Source organism: Notechis scutatus, chromosome 2 (genome assembly GCF_049901735.1).
Source record: "Notechis scutatus isolate UNSWTSFEM ecotype Mainland chromosome 2, rNotScu1.2, whole genome shotgun sequence".
In the NCBI taxonomy this organism is placed as follows: Eukaryota; Metazoa; Chordata; class Lepidosauria; order Squamata; family Elapidae; genus Notechis; species Notechis scutatus.
The window spans coordinates 70,150,616-70,164,249 of record NC_142010.1 but is presented as its reverse complement, the minus strand read 5'-3'; the positions used below and the strand labels follow the sequence as shown (position 1 = coordinate 70,164,249).

The 13,634-nt window shown below is 40.8% G+C and overlaps 1 protein-coding gene across 1 annotated transcript in view; it reads right to left on the bottom strand.

Annotated features, from left to right (window-relative positions):
- The window catches only part of ZFYVE28 (zinc finger FYVE-type containing 28), a 36,177-nt gene extending 25,554 nt beyond the window's left edge, over positions 1-10,623 (bottom strand). The window contains exon 1 of the mRNA XM_087955079.1: positions 10,335-10,623. Coding sequence (XP_087811205.1) covers positions 10,335-10,376 — 42 coding nt within the window. The 5' untranslated portion in view covers positions 10,377-10,623. The remainder of the gene's footprint in view (positions 1-10,334) is intronic.
- Positions 10,624-13,634: the final 3,011 nt, after the last annotated feature.

Below are 13,634 nucleotides of genomic sequence, written 5' to 3'. Positions count from 1 at the left end.
CAAAGTTGCAGGAATACTGTGTAGACTGAACACAAGCCAGTAAATTGAAGGTGAATTCAGGCAAGGCAGAGGAACTTAAAGCAATAGTTTGGCCAGAAAGGTGGGATTTAATGCATTCTAGATGGAGGTTTAGTTATATTTAACTCACTGTTTTAATTTAGGAGTGTTATTTTATTCATTCTTCACTGTGGTCTTTAGCTGGCCATTGAGATACAGTAGATATTCTGGTTGATATTCTGTTTAACTACCAGAATATGTTTTACATGGGACCCTAACCTGTTGAGAAAGCCCAGATGCAGATGCTGCTGAAGATGTTACCTAGTTTTTTAATGAAACATCCAGGAGTTAAAGCTCGGAGAACAGAGACCCCTGCCCAAAGTCCAGATGGTACACTACTGTAGTCAGATTACCCTTAGGGAATACATATTTGAAATATGAATTTTAAAAAAATAGGAGCAAATATGTGCTTCACTGATTATAGAAAGACCTTTAATTTGTTGATCATGCAAAGTTGTGGAATGTGCTTAGAAAAATGGGAAGCCCAGAATATCACTCTCTCCTAATGCAAAACTTGTACATAGGTTGGTAAACTACAGTTTGAAGACAACATGGAGAAACAGACAGATATAATGCCGTACAGTACATTCTGTCTTTATTTGTGTGTTGAATATATACAGTATTGAGGGAACCTGAATTGGAAGATGATAAATCCAGTTCAAAATGGAGGAAGGCACATGCACTATGCTGATAACAGTATTCTGATTACTGAAGTGCAAACAATGTGCAACCCTACTGAAAGTCAAAGTGCACAGTGACTAAGATTAAATATGAAGAAGATGATAGGAGATACAGAAACAGAGGTGGTATTCAGCAGGTTCTGACCAGTTCTGGAGAACCGGTAGCGGAAATTTTAAGTAGTTCAGAGAACCAGCAAATACCACCTCTGATTGGAGATTTTACAGTGTCCTTCCCCTGCCACACCCACCAAGCCACGCCCACAGAACCAGTAGTAAAAAAAAATTGAATCCCACTACTGTACAGAAACCAGTCTTAGAATTGACAAATTAAGAGGTGGATAGTTCTTATATGAAAGAGGTGGATAGCTTCCACCTTTTAATAGTAAAGGAACCAGTCATTAGGAATAATTCTACACCGGGACTTGGTCAAGTAGCAATGAAAACCTTGGAGAAGGTTTTTAGGTGTGTGAAGTATCTAATATGTACAAAGATCAGAATACTTTACTGCATACTGAATACTTTAGCTTCCCTGTGCAAAATACTGTATTGTGATACTGTGACACTCTATGGAAGTGAGTTTAAGACCTTGAAGAAGGTGGGTAGGAAGAATATTGACACTTTTGAATTTTGGTATTGGAATGGACAATGCAGTTTAAAATAGCCAAGGAAACAAACAAACAAACGATCAAACGTATCAACCTAGAGTTCTCACTGAAGTCTCAAATGACTAGGCTCAAATTATCCTACTTTGGGCACATTATACTGTATAAAAAACTCACTCTCTGGAGAAGTGTATATAATGCTGGGAAAGCCGAGAAGGAGAGGATGACCAGCAACAAGATGGATGGACCCAATTACAGCAGCAATGGATGCACATTTGAAAATCTGAAGGACCAAGGTGAGGGAACAGAATATCTTGGAGAAAATCTATCTATATGGTCACTAAGAGTCAACGTTGATTTGATGGCACATGATCAACCAATTCAATTTCAAATATTCAATTTTAACTTTAAAGAAACTAAAGCAGCACCTATTTTGGTTCTAAGAATGTTGTAAAGTTTTGGTCTTGACATTGACTGTTTGCTCTTCCATGAGCTTGTTTCCGTATTCTGATCTTTTAAATCTCTCTATTTCTCTTACACAGGTAAAAACCTAAAATTGTGCTTATTCAGTATCAGCAACCTGTCTTTATATTTGTTATAACCTGTTTTCAGACAATGGGGTGGGGGATGCAAATACGTATGTACAAATAAATAACAATTTTCTCCTGTCCTGATCCATTTCATGTCTTTTATACAGTACTCATTCCAAATCCAAAGCCTTTTTGAAATAACAGCTACACAGAATTAAGTAGACTGGGCCTTCTTTATTGGACCATTTATTGAGTTGTTGTCATAACCACAAATGATGTAATCAGACCTGATTTTACACTGACCTGTATAACAAGACCGTCAGTTTGACCATTACAGTCTCTATACTATTTCTTGAATTACTTGAATTACACACATTCATTCTTATGACTGACACAGGAAGCTGGACTTGAGGTGTGATGATCAGAATCTTTTGGCTATCCAGTATAATTAAATCAACTTGCAGTGTCTCATCTGTACATCATCAGACAACAGCGTCCAAATACTAAGAATCTGCCTATGATTACAGTTGTGCTCATAAGTTTACATACCCTGGCAGAATTTATGGTTTCTTGGCCATTTTTCAGAGAATATGAATGATAACACAAAACCTTTTCTTTCACTCATGGTTAGTGGTTGGCTGAAGCCATTTATTATCAATCAACTGGGTTTACTCTTTTTAAATCATAATGACAACAGAAACTACATAAATGACCCTGATCAAAAGTTTACATACCCCAGTTCTTAATACGGTATATTGCCCCCTTTAACTTCAATGAGAGCTTGAAGTCTTTTGTGGTATGTGTGGATGAGGTTCTTTATCTTCTCAGATGGTAAAGCTGCCCATTCTTCCTGGCAAAAAGCCTCCAAAATTTACATTTACAGTTCCTGTAAATTCTTGGGCTGCCTTGCATGAACTGCACATTTGAGATCTCCCCAGAGTGGCTCAATAATATTGAGGTCAGGAGACTGGGATGGCCACTCCAGAACCTTCACTTTATTCTGCTGTAGCCAATGACAGGTCGACTTGGCCTTGTGTTTAGGATCATTGTCATGTTGGAATGTCCAAGTACGTCTCACGCACAGCTTCCAGGCCGATGAATGCAAATTTTCCTCCAGTATCTTTTGATAACATGCTGCATTCATCTTGCCATCAATTCTGACCAAATTTCCTGTGCCTTTGTAGCTCACACATCCCCAAAACATCAGCGATCCACCTCCATGTTTCACAGTAGGAATGGTGTACTTTTCATCATAGGCCTTGTTGACTCCTCTCCAAATGTAGTGTTTATGGTTGTAGCCAAAAAGCTCAATTTACCTTTTCTTTTATGTATACTGAGAGTATTTACACCAAGACAAATTCCTTGTGTGTCCAATCACACTTGGCCAATAAAGTAGTCTACATGGAAAAAAGCTCAGTTTTGGTCTCATCACTCCAAATGACTTTGAGTCAGAAGGTTTGAGGCTTGTCTCTGTGCTGTTTGGTGTATTGTAAGTGGGATACTTTGTGGCATTTGCGTAGTAATGGCTTTCTTCTGGCAACTCAACCATGCAGCCCATCTTTCTTCCAGTGCCTCCTTATTGTGCATCTTGAAACAGCCACATCACATGTTTCCAGAAAGTCCTGTATTTCACCTGAAGTTATTTGTGGGTTTTTCTTTGCATCCTGAACAATTTTCCTGGCAGTTGTGGCAGAAATTTTAGTTGGTCTACCTGACCGTGGTTTGGTTTCAACAGAACCCCTCATTTTCTACTTCCTGATTAGTGTTTGAACATTGCTGATTGGCATTCTCAATTCCTTGGATATCTTTTTATATCCCTTTCCTGTTTTATACAGTTCAACTACCTTTTCCCACAGATCCTTTGACAATTTTTTTGCTTTCCCCATGACTCAGAAGCCAGAAACATCAGTACAGCAGTGGATGAAAGATGCAAGGGTCTGTCAGGAGTCCAGGAACTCATTGACCTTTTATACACACACACTAATTACAAGCAAACAGATCACAGGTGAGGATGGTTACCTTTAATAGCCATTCAAACTCCTTTGTGCCAACCTGTGTGCATGTTATCAGGCCAAAATCACCACGGTATATAAACTTTTGATCAGGGTCATTTGGGTAGTTTCTGTTGTCATTATGATTTTAAAAGAGTAGATTGATAATAAATGGCTTCAGCCAACCACTAACCATGAGTGAAAGAAAAGGTTTTGTGTAATCATTCATATTCTCTGAAAAATGGCCAAGAAATCATAAATTTTGCCAGGATATGTAAACTTATGAGCACAACTGTATATTTAGTTTGGCTTAAACTTATTATATGTACCTAACCCCTTGTGATTTGCAGACTATTGTGTACAATTCTGGATTATTTGATTATTAAATAAGTCACAATTACATTTATACAAACCATCATTAATGAAACCATGACTTAGCATATGTGAAACAAGTCTATATACTTTCGAAACAAGTTATTTTTCTCCAAACATGCTTTTCCAGCTCTTCAGTGGTTTGCAGGATTAATATAGATCAACCGTGGATGATTGCAATGAATTATGGCTTCAGTTTGTTGATAAATATAAATATACTTTTGTAACTTTTTAGTTTTGCCTCGTTTTATAGGTTTGTATATTTTTCTTTTTAAATTTTGTTAATTAAAAAATTAAAAAATTACTTTCCCTTGAGAAAAATCATGATACAGGAAAATAATGGCAAAGGACTATGTTTAAAATTGTACACAGTCTGCAAAATACAACAGCTACCAGTTAGAGTTCAGTACTAAGCTATATGTAAATGGCCTTTTAGCAATGTTGTGTTAACAAGTACAAAACATGTTACTGGAAAAACATGAAACACTAACGTGGAAGATACCTGTTCAGCTAATTATATATAAATTTTACTTCATCCAGACATCCCAATTGTGACCTATTTTCTGTTCCTAGTGTTTATACTCAACAAAATTATTGGACATACTATATTGAAAATATTTGTATACAGACATTCCTTTAGGTGGAATATCACAGATAATTATTAACATTAAATCTGGGAACGTTAGAAAAGGGTCAGATGCTATTCAACATATACTTGGGCTAATGTTTGAGGAAGACTGGTTTAAGAACAAGGGTTAGTATGTAATTATTTAGCCCCTAGAATCAATTCAAAGAAAAACAAACCTTATTCTAACCGTTCAATTATATTATGAGTTTAAAACCAAGCTAAAAGTGTTACCCAACTTATAAAAAAATATTGGCTCAGCTCAGGATATTTATAGAGGAGGCCCATGATAATGAAATTCCGAAAAGACCCCCGGCAAATCTGAAGGTCTTTGGCTAAAGGTGCTCAGCAATACAAATACAAGTGATCCTCAAATTACAAGAGTTTATTTAGTGACTGTTTGATGTTACAACAACACTGAAAAAGACTGAGATTTATGACCACTTGTTGCAGCATCCCCAGGGTCACGTGATCCAAGTTCGGATGCTTGGCAACTGACTCATGTTTATGACAGTTGCAGTATCCTGGAGTTATGTGATCCCCTTTTGTGACCTTCTGACAAGCAAAGTCAATGAGGAAGCCAGATTCATTTAACAGCTGCAGTGATTCATTTAAAAATTGTGGCAAGAAATGGGGCAACATTCACTTAATGACTACCTTGCTTAGCAACCGAAATCTTGGGCTCAATTATGGTCGTACTTTGGGGGGGGGCTACCTGCATTCACTCTCTCTCTGAGCTGTGTGAAACTCACTAAAACTTTTAAACTTTTCAGCTAAAGGTCATTAAAAAAGTAGGATGCAGATCTCCACAACTGTTTTAAAATAAGTTTCTCTCTTTGGCTCACCTCTTCTGAGACGTCTTGTGATTTGGAGAGGGCTGGTAGTGCAAAGGTCTTTCACGTGGCTTCTGTTTGGTACAAAACATGGAACAACTACTTCGTAGTTCCTTTTGAACTGTTCGGCATCACGATAAGACTTTGGGAAGAAGCTGTGATGGTCCCAAAAACTGATTTTGGTTACTAGTTACTGGTTACAGAGCAGGTTTTTGTGGGACGCTGCTCACAATCCATACAAACAGTGGTGACCACAAGTCTTGAGGAAAGAAGCTGTTTTCTTTGAGTAGAATATAATTTAGAGTGACTTCATGAATGAGCTCATGCGGTTTTCTTATTAATAATGCAGAAGTGGTTTGCCTTCTTCCAGGAGGTCTTTCTTCAGCTTCCCAGTTGAACCACCAACCAATTACATAAATCTAATGAAGACCAGGGAAACAGTCACCTTGGCTCCTACAGGTAAGAACCACAGCTATCCCTGTCTGCTGCTCATTCCTTTCCCCAAACAGAAAGGTGTCAAATATGAGGGTGGGGGGGGGGGCAGTCAATGTATAAGAGTCTATATGTAAGGTCTATTAATAGAAGCCTCATGTCCTAAAAGGCCTCTCCATGGACAGGTAAGAGCTCTGTGCCTGCTTCCCTGGCATGGGTGGGGGGTGTATCAAAAAGCAAAAGCAAGGGAATCTACCAATTGGGGACTGCAGAAAGTGTGGTATAGATCAGTAAAGCTGGCGGAGGAATTCTGGGAGTTGAAATCCACGAGTCTTAAAGTTGCCAACGTTGGAGACCCCTGGTATAGACAGAACATCACTGTGGCTAAGGGGGTTGAAACCGGGAAAGTATTATCTTAAGCCAGCTTCATTTCTACTAGTAGAAATTTAAGTATGGGAATCAAGCAGCTTAAAGCTGCAGTGCAGGAGAGCCCTTGCTGATTTCACTATCACTGGCATGCTTGCTTTGCACAGAAGTGAGAGTTTTACTTTCTTACCATGTAGGTTACTCAAAATGTTCATAAAGCTGCAGAGCAATCAAGAAAGTGGAAACTTTAATGTTTCAGCTACTGGAGTGCAGTCATGTTGTGACGATTATATCAAATACTGTATTTTTCTCCTATGTACCTAGATTGATAATATGGGGACTTAATGCAGGGAAACATGCCTGTCTTCCTGATGGTAGCAATAATCTACACTCACTTTTGAATTCCACTAGTGCCACTACATGCATTTTAGACTTTAAGCCAGACCTGTGCCCTTCACGCTCACTATCTCATAGCTATGCAAATAAATGTTACTGCCACAAGAGGGAATCTGAATATTCTGAGCTTTTTGCAGTAAAGAAATGATTTAAACCAAGATCTGCTTTGTAATGGTGCAACGAGCTGAACACCTTCCCTGCTGATTTCTCTTTCTTCATTTCTCTCCTACACATTTTGCATTTATGTTTTGATAATGCTGTGAGTTTTAACAAGTGAGATATGTTATTTCTATTTACATTGTTTGGAGAAAATAAGCAAGCCATTTTTTTAAAAAAAAGTTTCCAATTCATAAGTATTATAAAAGGTAAATGGAGAGGTATTTTAGGTGCCTGAATTGAAAAAAAAACCAAGAACTGGATTTTCAGACATTCAATCTCTGAAAGAGCCAACCCCACACAATTTTTATACTATGTATGATCACATATTTATATTTTCAGAACAAGATTGTTTAACACACACCCAACCCTCAATGGATCACACCCTCAATTCGTGGCTCCCAAAACATCCTGAGTTTACCCCACTAAAATTTAGTGACAACTGGATTTTCAACAATGTTAATTATGAGAGTAGGATATAAATAAGTTAAAGATTAAGAATGATTTAAACTTCTGTAAGCTCCAATATTTTAAACGACTTGTCTAATATGCACAGTAATGTAGTGAGGAACTGATACAGCAGTCCTCCATGCCAATAAAATTAAATCAACACATATAGAAAATAAAAACTGAAAGGAAGAGGTTAATATATTATGGAAAAAACATGCAGCTCCCACATACATTCAAAGTATAATGCATTGCTCAGGCATAGCTTTACTCAGTACTAAAACAGTTCTATTTAGCCACAGCATGGCTAAAACAAATTATAGACTACATGTGTTGAAAAAACTTCCTCAACACCCTCCTTTGAGCATTGGTTCAGAGTTCAGAGACTTGATATCCCAACAGGTCCAGAAGATACCAAATTGGTAAGAGATTGTGTTGGCACGTACGAAGAAGTTCAACTGATGCATTCTTTTGATGTCGGTGAAACCCAGTTATCGTAAATCAAATAATACTTGCATAGCAAGTTATATGAATTGCAGCATGAGTGTAAATCAGAAATACAAAAAGTTCTAGTATAAAATCATGCTATCATGTTACACTTTTCTGTACTCTTGGTGGACCTTTAAGATTCCAATGCTGTTATTGTTAGGTTTTAACAAGTCCTACTTCACTCCTGGTAACTCTATGGATAAAAACTATCTGAGCCATCCTGGCTTTTGCTGCTTACACATTTCTTGCAGATGTATTTATGTGATATCCCATAGGTTCCAGAATTGATAGGGTTGGTGCAAAAGAACATTCAGAAAAGAACAAAACTGATGGGAAAAAAAGGCCCTGGGAATTCATGGAAGATTGAGATATTTCAACCAAGGTGAAATTTAAGATCTCAACTCAGTGGAATTCCATTATGATGTTTAGATGTGAGGGATGGGCTCCGTGCAAGAAGAGAAGGGTTAACTCCCTTGAGCCAAGGAGAAGATAGCTTCAGATTCATCAGAAACAGTGGCTGAAAACCAACCATTTTGTTACTGGAAGAAATCAAGTCAGGAATGCTCACTGCAAGTAAGAAACTAAACACAACTTTATACTTTTGATATGAAGACTGATGCATCTGTGGGGTGATAATACTGGGCAAGGTGGGCGGTACACGAGATGGACCAATTACCCTAAACCATAGACATGCAATGCAATTTACAGCTTACACACCATATGGCAATCTTTGCTGGTCTACCAAGTATATACTATACTTCTCAAATTATATCTTTCAAAATTCAAGCCTGAGTGGAAAGTGAGTCATAAAATAAATCAGCAGGAAGTCATTCTCTTGCCAACCAATAGTCGGTACTGCTCCCTGTAAAGCCTGTTGTACGCACACCTTCATCTAAAGAAGTGATGCAGCAAGACAACTCACACACAAACCTCAACTTCTCAGCTCCACCCAGCCTACTTAGATCTTTCCTCTGTAAGCAACTATCGGATACGTTTTTTTTTTGTGTGTACAAAAGGCTGTAAGACTGGCAGAATTTTGACAGGTTTAGGCTAAAAATGGTTGATTGACAATGTTTCTCAGCTGTACATATTTTGTTTGCCAGTTACAATTTATTGTATACTTGGTTTTCTCCCCCCCCCCTCCTCTTTTTTTTGCTCAAAATCTAGCATATCTTGTTACATACCAGAAAGTCAGATACCGTAGTAGAAGCCTCGCCTCAACGGCTTCCTGCAGGATCAGGAATACCGTAGTACCCAACTCAAAACGCACTGACTCCTCGGATGGCGACGAAACGTTTGCGATCAAACCGCCAAGCTCGGAGCTCAAACCACCAGCCTTACTGTAACCATACTAGGGGTTAGTTAGCCAAGGTCCCGAATTCAAACTCCCGAAACGGAACTCGAGGAGGAGAACACTTTTGAAGCACTCATGGTGGCGACAAGGTTGACAGGCGGGACAGAAAATTGGAACTGCAATTGCCACACGCGCTCTGCTGGAGCTGAGGCGTAGCTTCAAGAGTGTAGCTTTCTGGAGTATCAACTCAAACAGACCAAGAAAGAAGCGAGAGAGAGAGAGAGAGAGAGAGAGAGAGAGAGAGAGAGAGAGAGAGAGAGAGAGAGAGAGAAACAAAAACAAAGAAATTCCCTACTAACTCGACCCCAATTACCGCCGGAAGGGAGCGCAGACACACCGAGCGTCTAGAGCACAGCTCCGGCACCGCTGCCTCTCTCTCTCTCTCTCACACACACACACACACCTCTGGAGCTCCCGGGTTTGCCACCGCCGCAGCTACACCGCACGAGGCGGACGAGACAAAAGAGGGAAACCCCACAGGCGCGTAACAGAGCCCGACGACAGCAGACTCCAGGACGGGCCGCCGCCGTGCCGAAGGACCCCAACAGCGCCCATTTCCCGAAGCGAACGGCAGAGTCGTCCTTCCCTCCCCCAGCAGCCGCCGAAAAAGTGGGGAAAAGAAAGCAGCGCTCGGTTACTCAACCCCGCTTGCCTGGTCACTCCGGGAGGAGCGCAAGTCTTCGGAGACCAGGGGGAGCTCCGTTTCACAGCCCCCGCACAAAAGGAGCCCGCCCCCGCCAAGTCGGAGCCCGAACGGGGAGACGGTCTTTCGGTTCCTTTCCCCACCCCCCCCCCCCCCCCCGCACCCAAAAGAGAAACGGAAGGCGGACAGGAGGAGCCGCGGGTGGCGCTCGGGGAAGAAAGCACCGCCCGGGGGAGGGGGACGGACGGACGACTCCAGGCCTAGTTCAGCAACTGGGGGTGGGTGGGGGGCAGAAAGAAGCACCCGGCTTCTGCTCTCTGGGACTGCCGCTCCTGAAACCCACCAAGCGCCCCAGCCTCACCTTGGGTCTGTGCAGCCACCTTCGGACAGCGGCGGGCAGCATGGCTGGGGCCGGGAGCGCAGCGGCCGGAGAATTCGCCCTCGCTCGCTCGACGAGACGACACACCTGCGCTCGGCGCTCTCGAGCTGAAACTCGCACCGCCCACAGGCGGCGGCTCCAAGGCTTCTGTCAGCCGGGCCGGGATGTTATAGCGCCTGGCCACGCCCAGAGGAGGGCCAGAGGAAGCCTTCGGCCAACAGGGACGTGACCGCGTAGGGTTGCGATGGGCTCCCTCCGCCGGCTCTCGGCTGATTGACGGAGCCGCCGCTCCCGCCTGGATCAAAGTTTCTGAGGGGAGCGGGGCGGGGCAGCGTCTGCGGCAGCCAACTCTCCGCGGGCCGGGAGAACGAGACGGGAGTCCCGCGGAGAGGAGAAGGCGGCAGGACGCCGCTCCGCTCTCGCCACGGACCCCGTGTCGTTAGAACTACAGCCACGGGGGCGGGTCTCGCCGGCCTTTCCCGTTCTGTGGCGGTTGGGAACGTGCGGTTGACCGGTACCTTGGCCGGGTCATCCTGATACAAGCCTGGCTGTAGTCATGAGAGCCTGGGTGATTCCCCTGCCTTAAGAGCCGCCATTTCAGGTACATTAAAACCAGAAGGATGGTTGCTTTTGCTTCTCTTGTGGGTTCCTTTCTTCCCCGACTGAAGCTCTCCAGGCGTCCAAAAGCGATCTTCAGGGCAGGCACTAACCAGTGATCCTCCTCGACCAACAAACTCCACGGGTGCTAACCGTGCTCACGTTTAGAAACGGCCCTGCAACTTCAGCTCGGTTTTTGTGTATTTAAGGAAGAAGAAGATTTTAATCCCACCGACTACTTCATAAGAAACATTTAAGGAAGCACTCAACCGCCCTGTTATATTGGTTTTAAAAAAGGGATGTCCCCACTTTGAGATGCCTCAGCTAGAAATACTTATAAGGAATGAAGAATGAAATACTTATAAGGAATGAAGAGCAAGGAGCACCTTTTATTTTAAAAGTTACCCAATATAAGTCTCAATCAGGAGGAAGAGGCCAAGGCGCTTCTAAATATGCACACACTCACAAGCAGTGCTTCTGACAGACAGCCCCTCTGTATTCGAATTCTCTGCTCCTGGCATGGTAATGTAACTATGTGGCTGCTGCTCCTCTCAGTGTTTGGTCACATTGTGAGGATAGCTAGGAGGCAAGCAGGAAGGAATGGATCCCAAACAACTGCTAGGATCAAAGAGAATAAAATATGAATGGCTCCCTCACCGAGAGCCAGCAAGACTGGAGTCCTGGATTTATGGTACAATAGGGATATTAGCTATGTATTAGTTTCATCCTGAAGAAGAGCACTTTCATATTTCGCACAGGAGGCCTTCATGCATTGAGTTCCACATCCTTCCCCATCCCTCTGATTTGTATTGGTGACCCAACATAAAATATCTAATCTCAGAAGGAGTGTTAAGATTGTATAGTTTCAGAGAATCTGAATCGGCATATTTTTATTCTCCCACGTTTTATAGTTTCAGATATAATTATTCCTGAAGTAATTATACAATTTCTTCGTAGGGATTTCACAGTCAATTATAATTTACTGACCAGATGAATGTTTCACAAACGGAGGAGATGAACTGTTTCCACCATTATTTGGGACGATAAACATAACCATTCTGCTACTACTGAAACCTGATCTCCTTAGTTAACTGGCTGTAAATCTGTTGCTTGTATACATGTGCTAATTAAAGGGGAAGGGTGGATTTTCACAAATCTAAATATGAAATTAGTTCCCTTTGCCAAATACTCTGGTTTTGTTCTTGAAGAAATGTACAACCGTTTTTATTCAGAATTTTGGATAAACCTGTATCTACAATTGCCAATAGTTTGAGAAATTGGCTTTCGGATGATATACCAAATTTAAAAAAAGAGAAAAAAACCCTCATGCGCTCCTTTTTCCTGAGATCACTTTCCATGGCCTTTTTCTAAACAAAGGTTGCTGCTGTCATAGACAAGAAGATTAAGAGATACTATCATTATAAATGAAGTGATGCTTACATAATCCCACACGGAGGATTAGAGATGACATCACTGAGATACCCCGACACTGACATAAGTACCTGCATAACCTAATGTGACGTTTTTTGGTTTAAATGTGGGTATCAAGGTTAGCATTTGTTCTTGCATTCCATAGTGTAAGGGAATTAGATGTCTATAGAAAATGATACTTTTAACCTTGACTGACAAAAGTACTCTTAAGTCACTGTATAGGATTTATAGAAATGGAAATAAGGTTTCAAGATTAATTCTATATAATTTCTAAATTCTAAACTGGCTCCAGTAAACAATTACAAATGTATCGGTAGCATTCATTTTAAATTGGACTAGAAATCTTGTCTATATTAAATTTATTAACCTCTCAGGTTAAAGTCACATAACAATGAGCCAGTGAGTTTTGCCCCATTTTATGACCTTTCTTCCAACAGTTGTTAAATGAATGTGGCTTCCCCATTGACTTTGCTTGTCAGAGGTGGCAAGCAAAGTGATCACATGAACCTGGGATACTGCAATCATCATAAATACATGCCAGTTGCCACATGTCCAAATTTTGATCACATGACTATAAGAATGCTGCAAAGTTGTGTGAAAAATGGTGATAAACCATCTTTTTCAGAGTCATTAACTAAATGAATGGTTGTAAGTCAAGGACTGCCTGTATGACTTTTTAATATTTTATTAAAGGTATTTTGAGTCATAAAACAAGAATAAGTCCAACAGATGAACAAAATAATTAATATAACACTAGCCATTAATGAAAAAATGAAGAAAAAAACCCCAAAAGGACTATCAGGATTACATATGCAAATGAAACAAAATGTTAAAAAGTTATGGTATTTATGTAGTTATTTAGTAAGCACATCTAAGTTATATTAAAGTAACCAAAATATCTTTACAATCCCCAAGGCATGTCACAACCTTTGAGCACCCCTAGTGTTTGGAAATTGAAAGTTGAAAAATTTGACACGCCCTAAAATTACTCAGGGACAAACAAAGCTATCTGGTAGTCAACTATTGGGCCTAACATTGCAGAAAACACTGAGGTAAAGTTATTGAAATGGAAAGTACCCAAATGCTACTTGAAGCAAATGTTAGCTTTTCAGAAGATCATCTGGAAGATAAAATAAAGTTGCATCTTATATCAGAAATACACAATTGTGCTTTTTAGAATTTGTTAATGCAAATGACAGTCTTATATCTAAATATGACAGATTCAGCACGTTTTCAGTATTTATGAAAATTATA